This window comes from Phoca vitulina, unplaced genomic scaffold (genome assembly GCF_004348235.1).
Source record: "Phoca vitulina isolate PV1807 unplaced genomic scaffold, GSC_HSeal_1.0 scaffold2, whole genome shotgun sequence".
Classification (NCBI taxonomy): domain Eukaryota; kingdom Metazoa; phylum Chordata; class Mammalia; order Carnivora; family Phocidae; genus Phoca; species Phoca vitulina.
The window spans coordinates 58330219-58357947 of NW_022589705.1; the positions used below are offsets into that span (position 1 = coordinate 58330219).

Below are 27729 nucleotides of genomic sequence, written 5' to 3' on the forward strand. Positions count from 1 at the left end.
CTCGCTGGGCTCCGCGTCAGCTGGAAATGGCACAGAGGACCCTTCTGCCGCGGCCGCCCCTCCTCTGACCACGGACGCCAGCGCTCGTGGCCTGCGGCTCCCAGTGGACCGTCCATGCCGCGGCCCTCCGGGGGCAGCTCAAGTGCACGGCGGCCCAGACGGGGTCCGCCTTGGCTCTGCCCACGGGCTCACTGCTGTGCTCTGTCAGGATCGCGCCGGCCTCATTTTCCACGTTGTGAGTACGGGCGCCAGTGGGGCCCTGACCTCACCAGACCGGCGGCTGCCAGCGGGGGAGGACACACGGCGCTGAGGGAGGGGAATGACGGACACGGAGGTCCCGCACGGTGGGCAGAAGGGGGCACGGAGGCCCTGGGGTGCGGGTGCGGGCCGGACAGCACAGCTTCTCACGCGGCCCGAGAGGTGCCCCGGCTCAGCCAGGGAGGGCGGCCGGCCAATTAGTTAGGGCACAGCCCTCAGACCCCACCGCCACCGCCGCCGCCGCCATGCCCTTCCCGCTGTGGCTCCATGAACTGAGGAGGAGGCTCCATTCCCGGCTTCAGAGGCTGCACCTGTGTGCCAACAGAAGGGGGCGTTCTGATTTCCAGCTGATTCTGTCAGCTCTTGCCAGCAATCGGGAGCTTCCCACAGTCTGTCAAGTGGTGCCTCACGTCATGGTGACAAAAACACATCCCCCAGCTCTTCGGTACTTTGACTCAAAAGCTGGAGGGAGCTTCACATCAGTGTGTTGACTTCTGTGACGATTTTATTTTTATTTTTTTAATTTTTTTTTTTAAGATTTTATTTATTTATTTGACAGAGAGAGACACAGCGAGAGACGGAACACAGGCAGGGGGAGTGGGAGAGGGAGAAGCAGGCTTCCCGCTGAGCAGGGACCCCGACGCGGGGCTCGATCCCAGGACCTTGGGATCATGACCTGAGCCGAAGGCAGACGCTTAACCGACGGAGCCACCTGGGCGCCCATTCTGTGACGATTTTAATGAAACTGCAGAAAACAAATGAAAGATGGCTCTTCTCTTGTCCAAATACAAGCTCGACTTGGCCCCTCTATCTGCATATTTGGCACATTTCATTTGGTGTATAAACTTCTTACCTGCTAACTGTCCCACACACCTTGTCCCCAGCTCTGCTGCCAAAGGGTATGGTTTGCTCACCTGTGATGCCAGGCTTTCATAATGAAAGGTTTGGGTCACCTGTCAGTCTCCTCAAAATGTGCAGATACACTTAACGGGACTTTGGACTTGGTCGACACGTGCCTGCGCGGTGGCTGGCATAGAAAAGGTGTTAATGGGTCAGCCTGCCGTGACGTCCTTCTCTAATGGGAACCACACTGAGATGAGAATGTAGAGAGGAATTCCAGGAAGATGGAAATGTTTACGCTGTGGATTTAGAACCGTTCAGTGATCTTTCAGGAGGCCACCGGGAGCCTAGAAGAGGATGAGCAGACCACTCCTGAGTCACTGGGGGGGGGGGGTGGGGGGGTTGTATCAAAACCTCATCGGCCGAAGTGTAGGGACTTGGGTTTTGGAAATGAGATTGCCCGAGAACTCAAAACCTGTCACCAGTAAAGAGCAGCCACGTTAAATAGAACTTTCTCAGCTTCTTGATTAAAACTGTAACTTACGGGGCACCTGGGTGGCTCAGCCAATTAAGCATCTGCCTTCGGCTCAGGTCATGATCCCAGCGTCCTGGGATCGAGCCCCGCATCGGGCTCCTGTTCAGCGGGGAGTCTGCTTCTCCCTCTGCCACTCCCCGCTGCTGGTGTGCTGTCTCTCTCTCTCTGTCTCTCTCTCTGAAATAAATCTTTTTTTTTATTTTTATTTATTTATTTTTAATGTTTTAAAGGTTTTTTTTTTTTGTTTTTTTTTTTTAAGGTTTTATTTATTTTACAGAGGGAGACAGCGAGAGAGGGAACACAAGCAGGGGGAGTGGGAGAGGGAGAAGCAGGCTTCCATGGAACAGGGAGCCCGATGCGGGGCTCAATCCCAGGACCCTGGGATCATGACCTGAGCCAAAGGCAGATGCTTAACGACTGAGCCACCCAGGCGCCCCTAAATCTTTTTTTTTTTAAAAACTATAACTTATTTGGAGTCCAGCTTGGATCTCACAAGTTCATCTCACCTCTGTGCTTTCAGCCACTTCCCCGAGAGAGAGCTTTAAGTGAGAACGACCTCCACGGTGCTTTGGAACGCTTAGAGGTGACAGACATCTGAGACAGGACAGGCCTGCTGATGGATTTAGGGATGCAGAGGACCTGACTGGCAAGCTCTGGTCTCCCTAAACCAGCCTGTAGATAGAGTATGATGGACCTCTTAGGAGAGTTGGAAGGGAGTTGCTGCAGGTCTAAAAACCCGTGCGAGTCAGTGACGTCCCACGTACTCCACGCACAGACGTGTTTGTGGAGAGGCTATTTCCGTGTCGCCGTGTTGGACTGACAGCAGGGCCTGGTAAGAGCAGAGTGGCAGGGGCGCCTGGGTGGCTCAGTTGGTTAAGCGACTGCCTTCGGCTCAGGTCATGATCCTGGAGTCCCGGGATCGAGTCCCGCATCGGGCTCCCTGCTCAGCAGGGAGTCTGCTTCCCTCTCTGACCCTCACCCCTCTCATGCTCTCTCTCTCATTCTTTCTCTCAAATAAATAAATAAAATCTTAAAAAAAAAAAAAAAAAAGCAGAGTGGCAGGTCACAGTGAATTTTGCATTTGCCTCTGTATTCAGTTTACCACCACCTAAAGAAATTAAAAAGCATGGCCTAGAGGCTGCAGGCAATCCAGAGAAGTTCTGGGGGACAAGCAGGCACCTTCCGTCCTTTTGCACCTGCGAAAGCAAGATGGGTCACCCGGCAGCCCCACCGCGCCCCTGGAGAAAACTCAGCCCGGGTTCGCACTCCAGCCATGTCTTCGTGACCTGGCCCGGGCCCATCCAGAAACGTGGCCACCTGTGTTCCCATCCGGATGCTTGTGATTTTTTTAAAAGATTATTTATTGGGGCACCTGGGTGGCTCAGTCGGTTAAGTGTCTGCCTTCAGGTTGGGTCATGGTCCCGGGGTCCTGGGATCAAGCCCCGTGTCGGGCTTCCTGCTCAACTGAGTGTCTGCTTCTTTCTCTCCCCCTCACCCTCCCCCCTGCTTGTGCTCTTGCCTGCACTCTCTCTCAAATGAATATTAATTCGAGAGGAGCCCACTTGTGTGGGAGTGAGAGAGGAGGGGGGAGGAGGAGGGGCAAAGGGAGAGAGAGCGAGAATCTCCAGCAGACTCCCCACTCCATTGAGCTCGGAGCCTGACTCGGGGCTCGATCCCACAACCCTGAGATCATGACCTGAGCCGAAATCAAGAGTCGGACACTTAACTGACTGAGCCACCCAGGCGCCCCAAGAAATGTGATTTTTAAAAATCAAACATAAGTAGTATCTGTAATCAGTCCATCGCATTTAGCTTTTTTTAAAAAAACTTATATTTGTTTAAGACTACATAGTAATATAGCCTACAAAATTTAAATACCTAATAAAGAGCTCAAATAAATTACTGTATTAGAGGACAGAAACATTATAAAAATGTTATGTTTTTCTCACACAAACTGTTCATTTAACTAGTCCTCTGTTCACTGCTCCCGTTAACTAGCCTTACTCTGGCTTTTTTGAGATAATAGCATGTGTGTAACAAGGTCACTAACACAGAATAAAGGAGCGGTGCAGGGACAGCAGGTGTGTGAGGTCGGAGCGCGGTTCACACGGACACCCAGACTCCGGCGCGCACAGTCCATCTGCCCGGCGGCGCTGAAGGAGGGCAACAGGGTGCCTCTCCGGGGCCTGGCCGGAAGCAAGCCTTCTCCCCTGTGACCCTGGAAGCACAGGCAACAAAAGCAAAAAGCAGGTAAATGGGACTTGATCAAGACTGAAAACTTATGCGCTTCAAAGGGAAGCCTTCCAGAAGGTAAAAACACAGCCCACAGAGTGCGGAGAACATTTGCAAATCACATACCTGATACGGGACTCGAATCCAAAATATGCAAAGAACTCTTAAAACTCAGTCATGAAAAAACAGCCTAGTTTACAAAATGGGCCAAGGGTCGGGACAGGCATTTCTCCAGAGACGCACCGGTAGCCAACAAGCACACACAAGGACGCCCCGCCTCGTCACCGGGGAAATGCAAAGCCGCAGTGAGCTCAGCCCTGCACGCTCCCGAGGTGGGAACCGAGAAGGACGCAGCTGCCGTGGAGAACCGTCTGGCAGGTCCTCGGAAGGCTGTGCAAGGTCCCCGCGTGCCTCGGCACTCCCACTCTGGGGTCGGTCTCTCCGCACGAGAAACAAAGCGCGTGTCCACCTCGTGATGGCTCGCGAGTGTTGGGAGCGGCGGTACTCGTGATAGCTAGAAAGTGGGAACAACCTCGTGTCCCCCGGCTGAAGGGATAGAGGACGTGCAGTCTGCGTACGCCGGAGCGGGTTTGGCCAGAGAAGGAATGAAGTCCTCTTCGGTGCCCCAGCGCCGGTGAGCCTTGCAGACGGGCTGAGTGAAGGGAGCCAGCCACGAAAGCTCATAGAGGATTCCGTTTATACAAAATGCCCAGAACAGGCAAATCCACAGAGGCAGGAAACAAGTTAATGGTCGTCTGGGGCTGGGGGTTTGAGGGGGAATGGGGAGGGACTGCTAAGGAGTACAGGGCTTCTTCGTGGGGGTGATGACGAGGTTCTAAAACGGATGGTGGTGGTGGTTGCACAACTCTAAATACACGAGAAACCACGGAATTGTACACTTGAAATGGGCCAATTGTATGGTATGTGAATTATATCTCAGTAAAGCTGTTAAAAACAGTACGCAAGAGGGGCGCCTGGATGGCTCAGTCGGTTAAGTATCTGACTCTTAATCTCGGCTCCGGTCTTGATCTCAGGGTCATGAGTTCAAGCCCCGTGGTGGGCTCTACGCTGGGCATGGAGCCTATTTAAAATAACAATAATAATAATACACAAAAAACCACAATGATACATAATTTCAAATCTTTTTAAATATGTTAGAGTCATATGTTCATGACCTTATCACGCTTGGGGACTGTTTTGTCTGATGGGGTTGTGTCCTCAGTTGACTCCCTAAAACGTCAGTCACCCTCGTCCTTCTTGGATTAAGAAGTGTGAAATTTGTTGCCAGATGTCAAAAATGTGCCCCGGTGCCTGTGCTTGGCCCTGGGAAGCCTCTGGGGCGGCAGGAGGCGAGGAGGCTGCGGCTGGGGTGTCCGTGTTTGGGCGGATGGGCGAGAGGGAGCGCCTGCGCCCCAGCTCCGCCCCTGCAGCCTGGGCACCCTGGTCTCTTCTCCTGCACTCCCCGCTGCCACCTGCCTCTTCCTGTGCTCGTGCGGGACCCCTACTTAGAATGGCTTCCACGACCTGTCTCTGCTTGCCCAAGTCTACCCTTCAGTTATTTTGGTCCTTGCCTCCTCCTCCGTGCAGCCTGTTTGGATTTCTCTGCCCTCTCCCCAGTGCCTCTTCCTGAAGCCTCGGCCCTGCCTTGTCTGCAGCTCCCTTTGGAACGCTGCACGTCTGTCCCGTGGGGTAGTTGGGTGTCCGTAGCTGTGGGCTCCTCTTCTGGGCTGAGGCCCAGCCGTGACTCGGCTCTGTGTCCCTAGCCCCCAGCACGGACCAGATGCCATGCAGTCCACCCCTGTCCACCCTGACGTCCGGTCTGCATCACAGGGCCTTAGCTCTCCGGATGGAGCTCAGCCCTCCCTTCGTGACCATGTGATGTTTCGCTGCTGCTTTTCTGAGATGGTCTGATAGTTCCCCACAGGCCTGAAGCTGGTGGGGCTGGAGCAGATTCGCCTCTGGCCTCTTATCAGCCTGCGCCACCACTTCGGCATGGGGATGTCCTCAGTGGCCTCCCTCCACGCTGTCCCCTGCCCAGCTTCTCCCCTTCCCCCCCAGGCGCCCAGTAGACCCCATCTCCTCACCTCCCCCTTGGAACTCCTTCATCTCTGAGGCAGCACTCAGAGGCCGTGTCCCCGTCCCAGCTCCTCCCAGCTCCGGGGGACGGGGGGGGGGGCCTCCGGCAGAGCATTTCCCACTCTCTCCGTGCTTCAGTTTCCTTATCTGTAAAATGGGGAGGAGAAGCATTAATACTTTGGGCTCCTGGCCGGGCACAGGCAGTCATCCATTTGTGTGTGTGTGTCTGTGCGAGGTTCTGACTGGGGAGCCACACAGTCCACCCCAGGGACAGAGAGAGCCCAAGTCCATGCCACTTGGTTAGAGAGCTGTCCCGGTGCGACACTGTGTGGCCCCGGCCCAGTGTCTTTCCTTCTCTGGGTTTGTGTCCTCATTTGGTGCGTAGGGTGGAGCACCTCTGCCCTGCACAACTCCGGGGGCCCAGGAGAGGGGCCGGCTCCAGCCGAGGGGCGTGCCAGAATGGAAGCCCCCTGAGGGCACAGCTCTTTCGCAGCTGGGTGTGGGAGCCCAGGAGAGAGCTGCAAAGGGCCTGGGGCCCACTCAGCCACCACGCCCTGTGCTTCTCCCCCAGTTCCCGATGGGTCCAGGCTCAGACGGCCCGATGGGAGGCATGGGCGGCATGGAGCCGCACCACATGAACGGATCGTTAGGTAAGCGGGCGCCGGCCCCGTGGTCACACTGCACCCGACCCTGCCCCAGCGGCCGTCTTCGGCTCAGCCAGGCCTGGTCCGCCCTCCCCGCCCCCACTGGCCTTGGCTGGGCCCTGAGGAAGATCCCAGAGATCCAGCCAGGACGGGAGACTCTGCACAGAAGTAGTGTGGGATTTGGGTGGGTTTGGAGGCCTCTCCACGGAAGAGCAAACAGGAAACTGAATCTGAGCCTTCCTTCCTTCCAGGGTCAGGTGACATAGATGGACTTCCAAAAGTGAGTGTGTATTCTGTTTCCTCCCTGACAGCATCCACCCTGCCCCAGCCCCGAGGCCCCAGAAAACTTGTCTCCCCGTCGGGTGGGACGGTTGTTGGGGCGCTGGGGCTCACCTCCTCTCTGCTCCCTCCAGAATTCTCCGAACAACATAAGTGGCATTAGCAACCCTCCAGGCACCCCTCGGGACGACGGTGAGCTAGGAGGGAACTTCCTGCACTCCTTCCAGAACGACAATGTAAGTGCTGCGTGCCCCCCCGCCCCCCGCCCCGGCTTTGCCCCTGGATTCCTCCTCTTACGGGGCCAGGGGCTGTTTGTTGAACAAGTTGTGGGGCCTGCTGGCCGAGACCAGCCTGGCTGGCTGGTGTCCCAGCAGCCATGCCACTGGCTTTCTCCTCGGTCCCTTTTCTCCACAAAGTGCAGAGCCGCCCCAGCCACCCCCCACATGGCCCCAACCACTGCCACCGTGACCACTGGCAGGTCCTTCTGGAGGCATCTACGGGGAGGCACAATGCCTTCCAACACTGAGAAAGTGGATGTGGCTGGAAGAGCCCTGGGTTGGGGCTCAAGAGGCCTGGGCTCTGGTGCTCTGGGCCTCTGGGCAGCATGGTCTCTGGGGGTCCGCTTCTTTCTGTCCTGGGGAGGAGGGTTCGTGCAACCAGAGATTTCCTGGGGTCTCTGTGCAGGGGGGCTGGCTTCTACTTCCAACCTCATTTGAAGAAACAAGGTCATGCTGTAGCAGCTTTTGAGACCCCCAGACTGGCTCCCGCACAGGGCACCCTGGCAGAGCCCTGGCTCGGCCCTGCAGGAAAGCAGCCCAGCCGGCCCTGGGTGGGGAGGGCAGTGTCTGGGGGGGACTTGAGAAGGGGGGGCAGGGGGGTTACGGCAGCCCCCGGAGCTCCCACCGCGAGGCACAGGCTAGGGCCGAGCCGCCAGAGCCACCCAGGCTTCCCCGCCCAGCCACACCCCCGGACGGGCCCTCCCCAGCGCCCAAGGCTCGCACAGCCTGGCCCTCACAACGCCGTCTCTGCTTCGCCCCTTCCAGTATTCTCCAAGCATGACGATGAGCGTGTGATCCCCTCCTCTTCTCCGAGACGCTGAGAGAGCCGGCATTTCAGGCGGGAAGATGCCAGAAATTATGCAAGAAGAAGTGAGGTGTCATTACCCAGGAGCTGGGGGAGGGGCGTCTCCCTGCTCCCCCTCAGCCCCCCCTCCTCCTCCAGTCCCCTCACCTGTCCCAGTTTTAGTTTCATGCAATAAAAAGGCCGAACTTTTTATTCCATAAAACATGAAGGACAAAACTCAAAAATATATTTCAAGTCAGTGACCAGAAAAATCCCACCCCTTGCCCATTCCCAAAAGGACCTTTTATGTACGTGACACTTTTTTGTTGTTTTTTTTTGTTTGTTTGGGGTTTTACCGTTATTGGGATTTTTTAATTTGTTTTCAGGGGGGTTTTTTTGGGGGAAAAATTTTTAAAAATGGAAGCTTCTAGCAAGCCCCCCCCACCCCACCCCAGTCAACCCTTTTTGCTTTCTTCTTTAAAAAAAAAAAAAAAAAAAAAAAGGACAAAAAAAAAAAACCAAGCCCTGCTGTCTGTCTGTACCCAAGCCCTTCCACCAGGAAAGCTAGTCTAGGTGTGAGGTCTCACGCTGTCTTTGTAGCCATCTAAAAATAATGATAATAATAATAAACTGGGCAGTTTACAATCGGTGGTTTCTTTCAAAAGGCCTTTTTTGGAAAGAGAAAAGAAAGTCACCTTTCTCCACTTGGGGCTTTTGGTTCGTGCGGATGGGCAAGGGAGGGTAAGGAACCTGTTTTGGTTTTGCTTGATTTCTCCCGGCCGAGGTGGCGCTGGCAGCTGCACACGTGGGACCCCAGAACCGTCCCCCCTCCCCCACTATGTGGCCCGAGGGGCCCGACCACCCGACCGCTTTCAGGACTCCGCCGCGGCGGAGACGCGCTGTGACCCGGTGGCATGCACTGTGTTCCCAGGACTGCTTCCTCCTCTCTCTCTTCTGGACCTTCCCCCACCCGGCCTCCCTGCCACTCCAGCCCCGTCCTCAGCCCCCACCCCAGTCTTCCCAGCGAGAATCCTGCCAGCTGGGTGGTGGCCTGGACGGAGCGCAGTGGGGGAGGCCGCCCCCGACAGGATGGCTATGACCTGGGACATGGCAACTGTGACCCCCGCGTTCTCGTCCGGTGGCCCTGGCTCGCATCGTCCTCGTCGTGTGTGTGGGCACCATAGGGCTGGAGTTTGGGTTTTCTTTTGTTTTTTGTTTTTTGGGTTTCTCTTGATTCTTGCTTCTTTTTCAAAGATGGGAAATTGACCAGAATTGCTCTGTATACGCTTGGAACTGAATGGAAAGACTTCGGTATAGCTGTGGGGGGCGGGGGACACCAGTCAAACAGACGTGCTGTTTCGGTCCTGTTTTTATTTTCAAAAACCGACAAATGTGACAGTGGAGCCTGTCCCCTCCCAGGAGGGGTGACTCACGGCCTCCCTCACCTCACCGCTCCCATCGAAACCTCTGTGTCTTGCCCTGAAGACACCTGAATTCTTTGTACATTTACAGCCCCTCCTCCCCGCACCCCTGTAGCTGCTGTCTGTTCTCCCTCCCTCCCTCCCTGATCCATGTATATCATACTATGTGAGATACCATCTGCCTGAAAAAAGACCTTGTGCGGATTATTGGGAACATTGTAGCTGTTTCTGTGTTTTTTCTTACCTTGTAGTCTGGTTCTGAATTAAGAGAGGAAAAAAAAAAGTAATTATGATACATTGTAGTTTGTGTACGATATATGTTGATAACGTTTTATTAAACGGACATCTTTTTTCCGCAGCCCTTCCTGACATGTTTGGGGGGGTGGGGGATGTGGGTCGGAGTTTATTATACTGACTACAGAATGCAAGGTGACTGGTTGGGCTGTTTTTGTTGCTGGTGCATAACAAGATCTTGTTTTGTGTTCAAGGTGTCCACCCTCTTTTCCTGGGCATGTTAATCTGTATTTTGCATTTGCTGTGCGGGGTCGTAGTAGCCTTTGGGGATGGGGGGTTGGGAAGCAAGGCCGCAGTCTCACGTCAGACATCTGGGGGCGTTCTAAAATGCACCTTCAGCTTTTTGTCTTGCAGACACACGCTGGTTTGCCGGAAGGTATTTTTCAGCGAGTAGAAGAGGTTCCTGGTTCTGTGTTCCGCAGGGAGTCCGCACAGGCCAGGGGGGCCCCAGGAGCTGTAGCCACACAGCCTTTCCCACTCGGGTGGCCTCCGCCCTAGGCCAAGGCTGGGGGTCCCCGGGGACACTGATTCTCCTGTTTTCAGTTTGGTCTTATTTTCACCTCCAAGGATTTTCAGGGTAGCCTTCGGCATCCTGGCGGGGAGTGGGCAGACGTGGGGAGACCCAGTCCCAGCCTCCATCCACAGAGTAGAGCCGGGGCCATGTAAGCCGTGGGGTGTGCGGGTGTGGACATTTGAAGTAGGACTTTCCTGCTTCCCTCGAGCTCCGGGGACCTTGCTCCAGGCCCGCAGGAGGGGAGGGAAACCGTGTCGGAGCCAAATGTGGGCTCAGTAGACCTTCACGAGGTCTGACCCTTCCAGACGCAAACTGCCAGTTTCCGATCTTTTTTTTTTTTTTAAAGATCTTATTTATTTGACAGAGAGATAGAAGAGCGCAAGCAGAGGGAGTGGGAGAGGGAGAAGCAGGCTCTGCACTGAGCAGGGAACCTGATGCGGGACTCGATCCCAGGACCCTGAGATTATGACCTGAGCCGAAGCAGACGCTTAACCATCTGAGCCACCCAGGCGCCCTCCGATCTGTTTTTGCCGCTACTTCCCTGTGGCCGTGGGCGAGTGCGTTCCTACCCGCGTCCTGTTTCCTTGTCTATAAACCTTCCTCACAAGGTGGTCATGAGGATGGGCTGGCGCTCGCGAGGGGCTTGCACCCGTAGGGGCCGCAAAGTTAGCGGCCGGTGCCCCTGTACTCCTGCTTGGGACGGGGAGTCCGAACGGGGTGCCGGGAGCAGCTCGCATCTCGCCCTCCCCTCCCCTCGAGCAAGGTTTCTGGGCTCTTCCTCCGCACAGACGCCTCTGACGGCGCAGACCTCACAGCTGGGGCAGATGCACCCAGACTGGGACTGAGCCGCACTCAGCTCTGAAGGCTTTTGTTCGGGAGCCCGGAGCCTCTGCCAGCGGGCCCCAGGCCACCAGCGCTCTCCAGGCAGGCGGGAGCCATGGTGCGGGGTGCTGAGCTGGGAGGGGATCCTGCCTCGAGCCTCACCGTCTCCCCCACCCCTGCTTGCGGGGTGTTCCTCAGAGCTGGGGACATCTGTGTGTTCCCTGTCCCCAGAATCACCCAGTGGGCACTCATTCATGGAGGAACTGGATGTTTGTTGGGTAGTCACCCCTGCATACTGTCACCTGTGGGCAGCAGCTCAGGCAGGGGAAAGGTGGCCTTCACGGCTTCCGTGGATCCGGAGCAGACCGCTCTGTCCGCGTCTGCTGGCAAACTGGGAGCTCCTGGAGGAGACCGGGGCTTGTTCTGTAGCTCTGGCTCCCAGCACGAGGCCGGGCACACAGCAGGTGCTTTTAAACTGGGCCTAATTGCTGGACTGCCCCTAGAGGAGGTCTGTAGTAGGGAACCTCAGGGCTCAGTCCCCAGGCCTGATCTAGTGTTAGGTGCCATCATGGTCCGGCTGGGGATGAGGAGATCCGTGATGTGTGTGTTGGGGTGGAGGGCGGTGACAGCTAGAAGGGGCTGTGCCGCTGTGGACGGGCTGGACTCGTCACCCGGGGCAGCAAGCCTACCCTGGATGCAGGTGGGGAGGCTGAGGTTGCCGGCACTTGGGATTTGGGGGAAGTGGAGACCTCTCTGTGGAAAAGGCAGCTGTCATCACGTGTGAGACTTCCAGCTCTTCACACTACATACACCACCCGGTCTCTGAGCCTCAGTTCCCCCTCCCGTAGTCGGGGGGGGGGGGGTAAAACGCGGCAGCGCTGTCTGCCTCACCTTGCAGCTCAGCTGCGCGGGACCAGAGCTCAGCTCTGAGATCCACAGGGGACATGCCAAGGCCAGCCCGCTAGGGCTCTTGTCCCTCAAGGTGGACTGCCGCCCAGGCCCACCCTGCAGCACCGGCCCCTCCCAGCCTCCTCCCACAGGCTAGCTTGGCCCTCTGCCTGCCCCCCTCCCGCTTCCACTGGTCTCCAGGGGTTTCAGCCAGCCCCGCCTGGCTCCAAGCTGCCGCCACCATCCCACCAAGCCTAAAAGGTAAGTTGCAAAGCGGATGGAGGACGAGTGCGGGAGCCACACAGGTAGGAGCTCCACTTTGCCATTTACAAGCTCTCGTGGCCATGATGTGCTCCCAGATGTCTCCTCGGACGCCCCCCAGCAGGGCAGACCTAACTGCTTCCGTGGCTGCCTGCTCTCAGCCAAGTCCCTCTGGGAGTCGCCCTCCACCCACCTCACCTTAGGCGTCTCCCGCTCTGACGAACAGTGTGTATCAGTGACTGGTGGCAGGGCAGTGGTGTCTGCAGAAAGGCTCAGCTCCTCGCCTCTGGGCGGGACAGCTCTGCTTCAGAGCACCCACAGAACTGGGAGCTGGCCGAGACCTCAGATGCAAACCCACTGAGCTCAGGCTCTCTGCCCAGCACTGCCCCATCACTCCCCACAGGGGCTGGTCCTCCAGGTCCTCCCCCAACTCACCTGCACATCCCCAAGTGTTCTCCTAGGAAGCTGACCTATACCACCCGCCATGTGACCTAGGGGACCTTATACTATCTGAGTTCCCTTATCTCGAGGGCCCAGAACAGTGCCCGGCACATGGGCATTCAACCACTTCCCTGAATATGGAAACGACACGTGAGGATTAAACAGGATGCTACGTCTAAGGTGCTGGGCCCTGAGCAGAACTTGAGTGTGATGTGAACAAAGAGAGGCCAGCCGAACCAGGGATGTACTTGGTCTACTAACCCGGATGCTAGGGAGAAATCTACGATGAATGTTCTATTCAGATTTCCTGCAGTCATTATGAAATGTGCCCACAATTGAGAGAGTCCCGTGAGAACCCAGGGAGCATCAGAGAGCACCTATCCTATGGCAGATGCTCCATACGCATCTACAGTCTTCAAGGGAGGTCATGTTATTCTCAAGTTTCAGGTGAAGAAGGTAAAACTCAAAGAGACGAAGATTCTTATCTAAAGTCCAAGTGGGCTGTGGGCAGAGCCGGGCTTAAGGTGGGGCAGGTCAGGCTCCCGAGCTTGCACCCGCGGAGGCCGGCTCACGGCACGGCCCACGTACAGCTATGGGCGCCCCTCCTGACGGCCCCCCATACCAGGCCCAGGCTCCAGTGTACCGGGAGGCTCTTTATTGGCAGCCAGACAGCAGGCCAGATGAACACGGAGGCTCCGGGCAGGCCCAGCACTGCTCTGGATACAGGATCTTCTGCAGGAGGGGGGCAAGGGGGCTTCAGACCTCAGAATGGTCCTTGGCTCACACAGCACCATGTAAATACAGAGCTAAAAACTTCCTGAAAGTCTCTGGCTGGAAACCAGTCGGCCCAACAGGTTCCTGGAAAGAACACAGCCCATTAGGATCCTGCTACTAGGTTTAATGGCAGCACTGAAAACAAAGGTTGGTTTTATGCAAAACCTAAATGCCTGGATAGTCACTGTCTCCTCCTCTCATGGACCAAGGAGGGGCACCAGGGAGCTGGCAGTGAAGAGATGCCTGAGGGGCTGGGCTGGGGGGCATGAAGCTCTCCTAGTGCTTTTGGCCAGACCGTCTATTGGCACCGCCCTCATCCCCTATCCCTCTCACCTCAACCACCACGAACCAATGCTCTGTTGCCCCCTTTTCATTCCCAGGGACAATAATCCCTCACTTGTCCACACACATGGATCAGGTCCCTTCTCTCTGTACGGGGCCTGTGCCCCATGCTAGAAACCCGACGACAGTGGCTTGAATCTGGCTCTGCCCTCAAGGAGCTTACAGCCAGATGTTCCAACAGTGATGATAAAAGCTGACAGGCCTCACAGCAGACGCAGGGAAAAGATGCTCAGAAAGCAGGGAAGAGGACTCATGGTCTCCCCCATACGTATGAATGAGTCTTACAGGGCAAGCAGAAGGGGCCAGAGAGGAAAAGAAAAGGCAGGCGTCCTCCGAGAGACGAGTCTACGCGCCAGTGCACAGGCAGGAAGCAGAAGGGCGAGGCTGGAGCCCAGGGCCTGTGCTGGGGGCCGGGGGCCAGGGGCTGGGGGCAGAAACCATCTGACCAACCAGGATGTGTCTGCCACTAAGTCAGTGTTCTGGAAGGGAGGACCCAGAGACATGTCGGGGAGGAGAGCAGGATAAGAGCAGAGAGTGCAGAGGAAGCTGGTGTGGCTGCAGGTGACACACAATGGGGTCAGGGGCCAAAGAGAAGGGCCCCGACCGGGGAGGCATTTCCAGGGCAGAAACAGCACTGCCTGGAGAGCTAACCAGGCAGCCGACGCGCCGATTCTGTTCAAAGGCCCAGCACCAGCTCCGTGCAGCACATCTGCTCAGGCCCGTGCGGGCCCCAGGACACAGCTAGCCGCAGAGCCGGCTGCACCCCCATTCTGTTCTCTCGCAGCCCCCAACGCTGCCTTGTCCCTTCGGAGCGCGTTTTGCTGCCTGACCTCGCGTGATGAATACAGAATGGTCACTGCCTGCTGCACGGGAAGCAGGCCGGGTCTCTGCTAGTGGACCATGGGGGTGCGACGGTGACAAGGCCCCGGGAAGAACCCCCTGTCTGAGGGAAGAAACGAACGAAGGCCTCCGAGGAGCTTGGAGCTCGGTTTGATGGAGGAGAAAAACCTGGAAACAGCAGCGGGCCTGTGCTGTGGTGGGGGAACACAGGGGCCATGGGGCCCCACCCAGGGCACTGCAGTGAGGCTAGCAGCGGGACGGGGGTCCTTAGAGGATGGCCAGACTCGAGAGAAACGGAGGGCGGGGGGACAAGGGAGACGCCTCGTATACAAAAGCAGCCGCACCTACGGAGGCCCGGGCTACCAGCAGCCAGGCACGAGGGGGCGCTGTGAGGAGCTGCCCCGGGGGGGCAGGAGGGGCGCAGGGGGGCACAGAGGGGCACGGAGGGCCGGGCAGGGCCCAGGGCAGAAGGAGCCCTCCAGGTAGAGATCCTGGGCAAGAAGTCCCTAAAGCCCGGGTCCCACCTGCGCGCATCCCTTCCACTCCACCCTCGGCTCCCTCTGGGGACACGGAGTCATGGCCCTGGTCCAATCACCAGGCTGGAGATGGCAGGACTCACCACAACCACCTTCTTTTTGATCACCGGGCGACACCAGAAATGCTGATAGAGGAGCTGGTCTGAGTCCAGCCAGACCAGGTTCTTGACGCCCTCGTGCGCGGCCAGCTCCGTGGTGTTCAGCTGCAGCACCAGGAACTGGAAGACGCGTCCGTCGGTGCCCACACTCTGCACAACCACCGGCCGCTCCAGAACCTTCGCGTCCTTCTGAGAGGCAAAGGGGACAAGTAAATCAAGCCAGAAACGGTGGGGTGTAAACAACAGCACAGAACAGGCAGGTTCGACCTCCGGCCTCTGCAACTACCGCCCGCTCCCATGTAAGGCCCTCACCGCGGAGCGCTGGGGCCGGTTCAGGGCGCCGACCAGAGCGAGGCCGTCCCTCCCTCCCCCAGCCCGGCTCTGCCTGACCTGGCGCCTCCTGGTTAATAAGCGCCTTAAAGTAGCAATGCCTGCTGCCAGGGGTGATGACTGGCCGGTGGCAGAGTACAGGAAGGTGACGGGAGATCCCTAAACCCACGGCGCTACCTGATGGCGACAACAGTGACATCAGTTCCATCAAGGGTTAACCCGGAGGCTCAGTGAACATACCAGCGCACTCCCTGGCGCCCCGGACCGCCCGGCCCTGCAGGCCATCACCGGCCCTGCGCTTCAGGCTCCCGGCGTGGCTCAGAGAAGGCATCTGATTGCCGGGGTGTCTACCCCCCGCATCAGCAGCGGGCTTTCAGCCAGTGGCGCACGAGCGGGTTCTCCCGCTCCGGGAGCGCCACTTGGTACTAATCACAGCAGCAAGCTCCTGCACGCCTCTCACGTGCCAGGCCTGGCGCCGGCTTTAGTCACCGGTAATCGCGCGGATCCAGCCATCTAGTCCCACTTCACCGATGGGGAAACTGAGCTCCAGAGAGGTGCTATCATTGTGCAAGGCTGCCCACGAGACGTGAGCCAGGATCAGACCCCACGCTAGGAAATTACTGAAACCCCTCTCCTCATGGCTGACACCTGGTGTCCCGCACTATGGGACAGTGGTGCCTCCTTTCACCCCCAGGGGCGTCCCAGGGTGGATGAGAAACGACATGCTCACCCCCCTGAGGCTCCGCAACACACCCGCTGGACAAAGATCCAGCAGGCAGGCCCCATGGAGCAGAGCATCCTTGATCCAAAAATGCTGCCTACGTTCACCGCTCCAGAGCGGAGTGTGACATCAGGAATAGCTAATGTCAGACCTCGGTGTGGGCCACACCGGGACTGCTGGCCTTAGAAATACCTGTTCTTAGCTGCATGAGAAATAAATAAAAAGAAAAGTACCTCTAAGTGTTAGCTGAGGATGCTGTATTGACTCTTATCTCCCTCTACAGATCAATAAAACTGCAGGTAGTACATAAATTTCTCAGCAATTTTACCTTTTACATGGAGGCTCTTCCCATAATTGCTCAACTTCACATCCCCAGGAATAATTTGTACCTGGAGGGGCTGCGGGAGGTCTCCCCTCCTACCCAACTGGGTGGCAATTAGTGGCAGTGTGGCTCCCCGTGCTCTGCTGGTAACAGTTGGCACAGAAGCTCCGAGGAGCCTGCAGACCTGGTCCCTGGCATGCGACCATGTCTGCTCCCTTTCCCTGCCCCAGAGTTGAGAGGCAGCACGTCTTTTGAGACTAGAGGGATCAGGGCTCCAATGCTTGCTTCCCCACTCAACAGCTGTGGGATCTTGGGCAAGTCACCTAACCTTCCAGAGCCTTCATGAGTATGTAGTCAAAGAATGGGAACAAAGATAACCTTCAAGGACTGGAAAGACGCAAGAAGGTCACATAAAGATGTAACAGCTGCCAATCTCTTAGCTGTGTGACATTGGGAAAGGTACTTGGCCTCCCTGAGCCTCAGTTTCTTCAGCTGTAAAACGAGGCTAGGAGCATCTGCCACGGAGGGTTGCTACAAGGCCTGAACAACGCAGTGGTTCTCCAACCTTAGTGCTGTGGTTCTCACCCCCGCGCTAACGCCAGCACCACGTGCAGGGTTTCCAACAACGCTGGCTACTTGGGTGCCACCCCCCGTTTCTGATGCAGTAGAATTTATATCTCCAACAAGTTCCCAGATGATGCTCATGCAGCTAATCCAGGACTGTACTTTGAGAAACACTGATATAAAGAACCCTAATTAACTGTCTGGCAGGTAGCAAATGCTCAATATAGGCAAGGTCCATTCCACTCCCTACCTCGTTTGCCCAACCACACCTCTTCAACCCCACCTAGTTCCTAGACCGAGTAGGATGGGAAATAGGGGAAACAGAACATTGTGGACACTCCTCCTGGAGGGCCTCAGACCTGGGAGCTGGCAGCTCTCAGCACTACGCACACGCATGCGTGCACACACACACACACCCCGGGATCCAGTGTCCCAGGCCTGCTTGGGGAATCCCATACTGCCATTCCCTACTCCCTCCCTGGAGGCCTTTGCTCCCAGGCAAGCTTTCCCCCATTTCGGGGACAGGCTGAGTAGCCCGCATTCTACACCATCCAGGCCCTTGAGACCTCGTCTCAGAATCAAGGGGCTATCACCAGGTGGCACATTGGTCCCCGAGCCTGTCCTCACTTGGCAGACAGGCCTGCATCGTCTCTGCCGCCTAACCTCCACCTGCCCATGGAGCCTCGTGCCCCGGGTCTGCTTTCACGGAACGGAGGGGTGTACTAGAGCACAAATAACTGAAGCCTTAGGAGCTGGGCACGCCTCGTTCTCACCTTTCCTCCACCACTCGCTGCCGTGTAATGCTGGACAAACTGCTTAGCCTCCCTGAGTTCAGGGCCCTAACTGGAAAATGGGGATGATAAAGAAAGCTCGTAGGCTATTTTGATGAACAAATAAGGTGTCTTATGTAAAAGACAGGAGGCAGGCACACAGGAGGCCCCAGCAGATGTCGGTTTATCTCCGTAGGGTGAGTGGAAGTGCCTGTCCGTAGAACTCCTCAGTCAAGCAAGGAATCCCCCCTGTACCCCCCTTCTTTCTTTGAGCAGTGTAAGGCAGGAGGCCAACACCATGTAAAGTCGCTGAGTGGTCTTCCTCCCCATACATACCCCATAGAGGCGCCGGGCCTGAGCCAGGGCATTGCCAAAGGCAAACAGGATCATTTTGGCCCGCAGCTGATCTGGTTGAAAACGGTGTGGTCGTAAATTGGCTGACTCCAGGAAATACAGGGTGTGGGGATAGGGGTAAGGATAACCCTCCTGGAATCCTGCAAGATACATAATCACATGGAGGAACAGAAAGGATTACCAGCTTGTCCCAAAGCCTTTGGAAAGTCACATCACCTTGGCTCAGTGCAAGGCACCACAGAGACTCCGTAAAGGCAGATGTTATCACTGTGGCTCAGGGGGAAGGCAAACCAGTCTGCCCGCCACGTTGCTCCCCCACCCCCCCGCCTGCTTTGGAAAATAAAGTTTTTACCAGCGCATAGCCATGCCCACTCACTGACACAATGTCTACAGAGTAGCTGTCAGAGACCATATGTGGCCTGCAAATACGTACTATTTGGCTCTTTACTGAAAATGTTGCCACCCTGTGCCAGGTGACTCCTGGGTGCTGGCTCTAATCTACCCCTCTCGCTCATTCAAGCACACAGGTGACAGTGACGTTAGAAGGAAACCTGAACACTGGGTAATTATTTTTTTAAAAGCCAATCATTTGCAAAATTCCATACTTTATTATTAGCAATAAACGACTCGCCTCATGCCTCACAAGTGATCTGCAAATACTGGCACTGAGGATCAAAGCTGAGCCCTTGTTCATCCCAGCCACCACCCTGCCAGGCCATCATTCTCGGCCCCTGCATGGCTAGCAGTAAACCCTTGGTAGGCTGGCAGCTTCCAGAATGAGGAACCTGGATTAGTGAAAGTGGGTGACAAGGAGGAAGAAGCTGGGAAAACATGGGCTCTGAAAATCCCCGAAGCAAGCACTACTTGAGAGACGCCCTTCCGTGGGCCTCTGTCCTTGCTTCAGAGGCTCAGCACGCCCTGTGCGCCCAGCCTAAGACAGGCGCCGGGGCCAGACCGGGGCCAGACCAGGGCCAGGAGCAGAGGCCGAGGGCGGCCTGCCACTGCCTTGGAGGGGCTCAGTCTGGAGGGGTCCACACAGAGGGACATGTGAAGATCCGGGCGGGGTGAGTTGGGGGCTGGGGAAGCACAGATGAAAGGCCCCTGATGACAAGGGAAGACCCCAGAGCATTTCTGGGGAAGAAGTGATTCTGAAGATGAACTGTGACAGATGAACTACACGCGGGGGCAGGGGGGACAAAAAGAGGTGGGCGGCCACAAACCCCAGGCAGAGGGGGGAGGGGACGTACCAAAGCCTGTGGTGAGAAAGGGCACAGTGTGTTATGTGTAGCTGGACTGGGGGGGGGGGGGGGGGCGCCGCAGGGGGGGGGGGGGGAGGGGGGGGGGTGTGGTGGGGGTAGCTGGGCGGGGGGGGGAGGGGTGCGCCTGCAGGGGAGGAGACCAAGGTGAGGCTGGAGAAAGGGGCCAAGACCGGACCTGAAGGCCCTCATGTGATAGGCTGAGGACTTCCATCTGTACCTGATAGGCGCTGGGGAGGTAGGCGCGGAGAGAAGGGATGGAATTTGTGTTTCAGAAGGGTGCCTCTAGAACCGGGAACCAGACGGACCGAGAGAAAACAGACCAGGTCAGGCTGGCCAGCTAGCTGGGGGGTTGTGGCAACAGGGTGGGCCTGCCGGAAGCTGTCGCTTTGGAGATGAGGAGGTTAGAAGGAAGGCGCTACAACTCCTAGGGATGGGCTAGAGGGCGTGAGCCGTGGGCCTGCCTGGCCTGATGCTCTGGTTTCTGTCATGGCAGCCAGGGGAGATGGTGGTGCCTTAGTAGATGGAGTTGAGATGAATAGCCCCATTCAAGGCCTGTGGGGCTTCCTCAGTCCTAGCAGGCGGTTGGCCAGGGTTTACGGGTACATGGAAAGAGGGGTGTCTTTCAAGGGACCTGTGAATAAAGGAAACACTTGGGGCCTGGCCAGAAGCCCCCTCAGCCACCCGTTACAACTCTGAGGTAACAGGGTTACCTCTCAGGGGTCAAAAGCAAAGTGGGGATAGGCTGCTACATGGCTCTTAGGAGAAAATGCGCGTCCCTCATCTCCACGCTGCTGGGAGATGCACGGCTATGACACTTACCTGTGTTGTCTTCCACATCATAAACATTGCATTCCTGAAGATCAATAGTGGGAGATATGGGATAGAAGGTCTCAAGAACATGATTCTTAGTAGCTTCAACCTCCTCTTTGGAGGCGACGGCGGGCAGCGGATCCTTGGTGTTCAGTCGGGCTCCACTGGAACCACGGACCTGAAGGAGAAAAGACTCTAAAAGGGGAGAAAGACGATTAGTCTACCCTGGTCTAAAGCCTTACCTCTGCTCAGCCAAGCCTAGAGCCTTCATCCTGCCATGCTCCTCAAGTCTTATGGCTTTCCTAGCTGACCAGCATGATTGCAGAAAACAAAACTTCGGTCAAGATGTTGAGAAGGGGACCAACCAAAGCACTCTTCTTCCTGTGTTCCCTTGCCAATGGGCCCTGAGGCCACCTGGCAGTCTCTGTGGGTTCAGGGCTGCCCCACACAGATCTTCCCAAGCACCTGCTCTATGCTGGGGACCCAGAAATGAGTGAGCATTACCCTCTGCTCCCAAGAAGCTTCCTAGGTAGTAAGTGCATACGAAAGGCATGAACCGTACTCAGAGACAGTAGAGGTGGGGCAAACTGACCTCCTTTGGGAGGCCTGGGAAGCTTCCTGAAAGTGGTGTGCCTTCAAACTAGTTTCCGGAGGATGGATAAGAGCAGAGTTTCTCAACTTTGGCACTTTTTTCATTTTGGACTGGGTAATTCTTCAATGAGGGAAACTGTCCTGTGCACTGCAGATGTCTGGCCGCATCCCTGGCCCCTACCCACCAGATGCCAGTAGAACTTCCCCCGTTCAAGTCATGACAATCAAAAACGTCTCCAGACCTTGTCAAATCTCCCTTAGGGGGCAAAACTGCCCTTGGTTGGTTGAGTTTGCCCAGGCAAGAAAAGGGAAGGAAAAACATTTTAGTTCAGGAGGAGGAACATGTGTGAAGGCACAGAAGTGTGCTCCCCCACGGCAGAGCTTAGGGAGACGAACCCAGGTGACTAGAGGCAGAATGTTGTAGGGAAGGCGGCAAGGAGGGAAGGAGGAGGAGACTAGAGGCTAAGAAGAAAGGTTATTAAACTCAGGAAAGGGGCCAAGTTGTCCTCAACAACCGACAGTGAGGAAAAACGAGGCCAGTCAGAAAGCCTCACCTAAGACAGATCAGCGTACTTGCTACACAGACGTAAGTTGATGAGGAAAGACACTCACACCTGACATATCAGCAAAGCTGCCACTGGGAGCATGTGCGCATGCCCCTCACAGAGGCCCCTGCAGGAGGCTGCACGCCACCAGGCAAAATGTGCCTGAAAGGCTCCCTTGTGAATGGCCTCCTGAAGATTCTCCATGGAGGCAAATCTTCCTCTGAAGGTGCTTTGGGTGTTTAGAAACTGTCAAATCACAATGGGATGGTAACGGGTCAAGGGTGATGATCCTTCTACGTCTAAAAGCTGGTTTGGTCCACAGCACTGTCATATAATTAGCACGTGGTCTCCCTCACTGCGTGTGTAAAGCAGGGATACTACATCTGTGGATGGATAAACTCTGAGCAGCTTGTTAAAATACATCATACCCACACCTCAAGAACAGTTTTCTAAAAGTATTTCCTGTTTCCTCACATATAATCTGCAAGGAAGATAAATGTGCCTGGACCTCTCCTAACCTTGGGTTTTAGATTCTCCCCACAGACCACTCTAGTGTGGTTTCCAATTCAATTCCCTCCACATCCCTCCTCCAGTGACAGCTCCAAATGGGGCAGTTTAATTAGAGGTAATAGCTGATGACGGGCCAACAAGTACTCCTCTATTAATGAGGTTCACTAATTTCCTTAGTGGTGCCATTACCTCTGCATGGCTGACTCCTTGCCAGGAAGTCCATACTCAAAAGGGGCAAGCTAGAGAAATCTGACCAAGCAGATGTCCTGAAAATCCCAAATCACTCCACAGCTGGTTTCCCCGCTCCGGGATTCCACCAGTCAGAACACTGGTGTGCTCTGAACATCCCTGACGGAAACCCCTCAGGGTGGTAATCACCCACCCGTCCCTCAGTCAGCACCGCTCACGTGCCAGGAACTGTTAGACGCTGTGCAGAAAAACGAGTGAGATGTGGTCCCTCCTGTCAGGGGTTCAGTTTAGTAGGCAGACAGAGAAGATATCAGAGAATTCCAATACAGTACAACATGAGCTCTGATCAAAATAGGAACGATGGGCATAAGGAGCACAGAAGCGGACTAGCTAATGTCTACATTCACACAGGAAGGGGGCTGGAGCTGAGCCTCACAGACAAGTAGAATTTAGCCAAATGAGGAAAGTAGAAAAAAGCATTCCAGACAGAACGTACAGCATGGTGCTAAAGGCATAAAAGCTTGATGCCAAAGAGCTGCTAGTGGCTAAAGTGTAAATTTGGCCTGGGGGTGTGGTGGGGGTAGGAAGGAGAGAAGACCAGAAAGGCCAGCTGGTGGCCAAACCAGTGGGTTGGATCCAATGATAAATGGTTTAAGTTCCTGGGAGGCAGTGAAGGATCTGAAACAGGGGAGGGAAGTGCACTTTAGAAAGATCACTCTAGCAGCTACGTGGAAAATGGATTTGGAAAAGGAGAAAAGCATGAATGGGATAAGAAGGCTCTTACAGTCGAGTAAGAGCTTTGTGAAGGCAGAGACTGCCTGCCCTTTATTACTTCTTATCTTCAACATTTAGGCACTCAAGGGTACTCAACAGATACAGTTGAATTAAATCATGGGAAGAAGTGATTAAAAACAAAAAAAACTGAGGAGCATCTGGGGCTCAGTTGGTTAAGCGTCCTATTCTTGATTTCAGCTCAGGTCATGATGTCAGGGTTGTGGGATTAAGCCCCATATTGGGCTCCACGCTAGGCATGGAGCCTGCTTAAGTTTCTCTCTCTCTCTCTCCCTCTGCCTCTCCCACCACCCCCTTAAAAAAAAAAAAAAAAAAAAGACTGGTCTGTGGCTAATGATAGGAGGATGTGTCTGATTCTACAAAAGTGGTCCACGAAGGAAGGAAACAAGCACAGGTATGGATGTGGTGATGGTGAGCTGGTAGTGGGGTTAAGAGTAGAAAGATAAAAAACAGACCAAGATGACCAACCTCGATTCCAGGTGGTGGATAATGTGTAGTTTTTGGCGCAGATCCGTCTGGCCAGAGAGGGATGCTTGAGAATCTGGGATCTACACAGCTGTATCAGACTGTCCACGATGACTGGGCTTGGAGGAAAGAAGAGACATTTGGAGACATAAGGCAAAAGGCTGACTCTAAGATCCACTGACTAGAAATCTTATTGACGTGGGGGAAACTTACCAGTAGGCCTCTCTCTTCGGGGTGTCTTCAGTGGAGTGCCAGAGACGGGCGTGAGAGATCACGTTCAGAAGGCGTTCATCTTGGTTCTCTATGTAGTTCTCCGGATCAGCGGCGAGGCTAAGCACTTTCTCGGGAAGGCCTTCTATTAACTTGGCTTTGGTAAGCCAGAGGGCCTGCTTTACACCTTTGGGGTAATCAATCACAAAAAAACAAAAAAACAAAAAAAGAAGACAATTCAGTAAGAGTTGCTTAAGTCTGCCAGTAGCATCTTGGGGAAAGGTCTGCCTTGAGAGAAACAGGATTTGTACTGTGACATCTGAGGAGTCAGAACTAAAATAAGAGCGGAAGCCAGAACAGCCGGATTTCAGCTTGACTGCAGGAATGACTGTCTACCTGAGGATGGTCAACAGTTGACTGAGGTAGTGAGTGCCTGCACAGGAGGGATTCAAACAGCAGCGAAGATGACTATTTCAAATCCTAGATCCCTTTATTAACCCACATCCAAGTCCCTGATTGGAAAAGCCCATGTCTACCAAATAGATCCCACTTATTAGGAGTGGGCCAAGGATTAAGCCCATACTGCTGTACCAAGGGAAAACAGCTTTGGGAAATAATGGAAATAACTTATTGATCATGAATAACTTGAGGGGCCCTGAGTTTGGGAGCACTTAAACAGGTAATCTTTCACATCTCACCTAACCCTGAGCTTCTATAATGAGCTACCTTTAAGCAGATTTTTATATGTAGAAGCCCTATGAAATGCACTGCTGTTATTTGTCGAAAGGATCACATGTTCCATTTATTACACAGGATCCTCCCTGGCCTCGGTACCAGAAGGTTGGGCTTTTCCCGGGATAGTACGGTTTTGTCTTATAGACACGGTGAACTGCATTACTGAAAACGTTCTTCCCTATACCAGGGGTCAACAAACTTTTCCCTAAAGGGCGAGATAATAAATATTTTCAGCTTCTGAGCCATACATTCTGTCACAGCTACTCATCTCTGCCACTGTAGCACTGAAAGCAGCCAGGGACTACAAGTAAACAAGTGGGTGTGGCTATGTTCTAATAAAACTATTTACAGAAACAGGCAACTGGTCTAGTCAGCTGACCCCGTCTCTATACCGTTAACAGGCTGAGAGCCATGTTTGGGGCTCCCCTTTAGCAAGCGGAACCTCACAGAATGGATTTTTTGTATTCACCTCACTGTTTTATTTCTCCTTTGTGTGGATTCCCTCACCTGTATGTTTTTAATTTAAAACATAACATTTTATACTGTGCTATAAATTTCTGTTAAGATGCCTGAAATACTTTTCGGGAAAAGATGGAATATAAATAAACAAAAATAGATTTGATTCAGACTGCTTCGTTTTTAAACATTAAGGAATGACCGCTACTCTGAGTGGGATGGGCTGTGATGCCAAGCACAAGTCCCTCGCTTCCCCTTCCCCAGATCTGGCTTCCCTGAGGGAAGAACCGGCCCAGGCCTAGGGACCTAAGTTCTGCATCAAATCCACATACCAGTCCCCTACCCTCAGGACAAGGTTAATACTGTATTCTTGTCCATGACTGTAGTCACAAATTGACAGCAGGCTGGTGACTGCTTTGGTTAGCAGGCTACTCCCGCCAGCTGGGAAAACACCACCGTTTCAGAGACATATCTTCATTTGTATAGCTATGCCTGCGATTAAACGGAGCCCAGGATACTCTGGGGAAGACACTCTTAGGCAATTTCCTTTGTGCTAATAAATGAAATGCTATGAGGGCAATGAGACTTTTCACTTTGAGGCTTATAGGACATGGGAAATACAAACATTTAGAAATGTAACTTCTGGATTTTATGGTGCAGCAGAAAAAACCCTGGACTGGAGTCAGGTGACCTGAATTTTAGTTCTGACACTGCCACTGTTCTTTAAACTTTTTTTTTTAAATAGCATTTTCTTCTTCTTCTTTTTTTTTAAGACCCCTGCTCCTGAGCAGGGAGCCTGACGTGGGACTCGATCCCAAGACCCTGGGATCATGACCTGAGCCAAAGGCAGACACGCTTATCTGACTGAGCCACCCTATTGTTCCTTAAACTTGACAGTGGATTAAAAAATTGAGATTTTATGGTTCAATAGTATATGAATAATACCTAATCATTAGAGCTGCCATTTACTGAGCACCACCATCTATCCTGTGCCAGGAACTTTATCTACAAATCGGATTTTATGGAATGGAGGATGAAATTCAAAGACTAAAGAATTTGTTTCAAGTCACATACCCTCTAAGTGACGGTGGGGAAGAGAACTTGAGTCTGTCTACCCTAAAGCCTGGTAATGTTCCCAGGGTCACTCAAGGGTGGGGCACCTGGCTGACTCAATCGGTAGAGCACGGGACTCTTAATCTCAGGGTTGTGGGTTCAAGCCCCATACTGGGTGTGGAGCCTACTTAAATTAAAAAAAAGGGGGGGGGTGCCAACTCTTGTGAGGTCCGTTACAATACCCTGGTAGGGCAATGGGAATGTTTAGATGCTGGAAATTCAGCTTTCAGGAATGGGTTTGAGCGGCTTAAGAGGCTGGCCAGTTAAGTTTTTTTCAAATTTAGGATTTATTCTTTGGTTTAGTCCCCAAAGCCTGCCAGGTCTCTTTCTTTCCTAATTACTCCTTGGAAAATACTACTCCCACTGACCTTGGCCATTTTGTGTTTTCAGAACCTGCCCTATCCCCATAATGATGGGGATAGGACTAAGGAAGAACAGGCAAGAATAGGGAAAGGGACTCTCAATAAACAAGCCCCCCCCCGCCCCCATGGACTCTGGAAAGTAATTTCTGGTTCTGCTCTAGACAGACTGGTTTCGTTCAGCTCAATCATTTTGATCTGTTCTTAGTGAAAAGGGGAGCAGAAATAGGCTAGATGGCTTTTAGGTCCAGAACCCTTCCTTGAAAACATCTCAACTCTGACCTCTGACAGAGGACACTGACCTAGGAAACCAGATAGGTAGCCCTGGGTTCACTATTAACCCAGAGCACGTGTGGGCAAATCACGTCCCTCTCTGTCACATTCACCAATCCTGCGAAATGAGGCCATAGGCCAGGAGATTAAGCATGCTTTCTGCTGTCTCTTTCCACTACAAACTCCCTCCATCTAATTATTCAATGTACAGTTACATCTCCAGGGTATTAAGAGGTGGAAGAGTCAAAGTGGACTATCTAGTCAAAACCAATGAGTTCACAGAAAATGGAGGCTCTGGAAATTTCAGCCAATTGCCCCAAATCACAGAGTTAGATGGAGGCAGGGGTAGGCCAGAAATCAGGTCTTTTCACTTTGCCACTCAACCTAATACTGCCTCACACAAGCACAGCCCTTCTCATCCCACTTAATTCTGAAACCCTCAGGGGCGCCTGGGTGGCTCAGTCGTTAAGTGTCTGCCTTCGGCTCAGGTCATGGTCTGGGATCAGCCCCACATCCGGCTCCCTGCTCAGGGGGAAGCCTGCTTCTCCCTCTCCCATTCCCCCTGCTTGTGTTCCGTCTCTCGCTGTGTCTCTCTCTGTCAAATAAGTAAAATCTTAAAAAAAAAAAAATCCTGAAACCCTCAGAAGACGTAATCACTACCCATTTCGCAGACGAAGAAACCGAGACCCACAAAGTTTCAAGGCCACGGAGAGTTGGGGTCAGTGCTGGGCGGAGGAACGAGGTCCCCTCCTGCCCGTCCTAGGGCCTCACCCTCGAGGAGGCGGCAACGCTGGTGGAAGACGTAGCAGGCCTGATCCTTGTACAGCGGCTGCTCGTGAACCGGGGTCGGGCGGCGGAACTTTGGGTGCGTCCAACCGGGGTCCCAGGGCGGGAAGACCGGCCGCGCCAGCCCGGGCATGAAGTGCATCTTCCCCGCGTACGTGATGGGCTCCAGTCCAGGGATCTCGTACACCCTGTCCAGGGGACGAGGCTCGGGCTTCCGCGTGGAGCGCACGCCCCACTCGTACGCCCCGCGTCTCGGAGCCCCGCAGTCCCCAAGGCCGAGGCGCCCAGGGCGAACCAGTGCCCGCCTCGCGGGCCCCGACGTCAACGCCATACCAACTTGGTTCCCCCCTCAAGACCTCCACCAGGACGCCGCCATGTTCCCGCGCGCAAGGCCTGCTGGAAGCGAAAGGGGCTGGGC

General features: G+C 54.5%; 2 protein-coding genes across 6 annotated transcripts in view; one reads left to right on the top strand and one right to left on the bottom strand.

The window, feature by feature from the left end:
• SSBP3 (single stranded DNA binding protein 3) overlaps positions 1 to 9705 on the top strand; it is a 161832-nt gene extending 152127 nt beyond the window's left edge. For 3 of the 4 annotated variants that reach the window (XM_032428298.1, XM_032428271.1, XM_032428288.1), the window contains 4 exons: positions 6513 to 6591; positions 6837 to 6865; positions 6999 to 7100; positions 7908 to 9705. In XM_032428298.1, coding sequence (XP_032284189.1) covers positions 6513 to 6591; positions 6837 to 6865; positions 6999 to 7100; positions 7908 to 7937 — 240 coding nt within the window. In that variant the 3' untranslated portion in view covers positions 7938 to 9705. The remainder of the gene's footprint in view (positions 1 to 6512; positions 6592 to 6836; positions 6866 to 6998; positions 7101 to 7907) is intronic. The other variant, XM_032428278.1, reaches the window with a different exon arrangement.
• Positions 9706 to 10610: 905 nt separating this feature from the next.
• On the bottom strand, positions 10611 to 27708 carry MRPL37 (mitochondrial ribosomal protein L37). 2 transcript variants are annotated; one of them, XM_032428256.1, is made up of 7 exons: positions 27297 to 27708; positions 23593 to 23776; positions 23383 to 23498; positions 20297 to 20482; positions 18201 to 18358; positions 15143 to 15343; positions 10611 to 13425 (listed from the first exon to the last, which is right to left on the bottom strand). In XM_032428256.1, exons 1-7 carry the CDS (start codon positions 27640 to 27642, stop codon positions 13348 to 13350), a joined length of 1269 nt encoding a protein of 422 aa, XP_032284147.1. In that variant the 5' UTR covers positions 27643 to 27708; the 3' UTR covers positions 10611 to 13347. The 2 variants fall into 2 exon arrangements, with proteins under 2 accessions (XP_032284147.1, XP_032284140.1); XM_032428249.1 differs by having other exon boundaries at positions 10613 to 13425; positions 15143 to 15346.
• Positions 27709 to 27729: the final 21 nt, after the last annotated feature.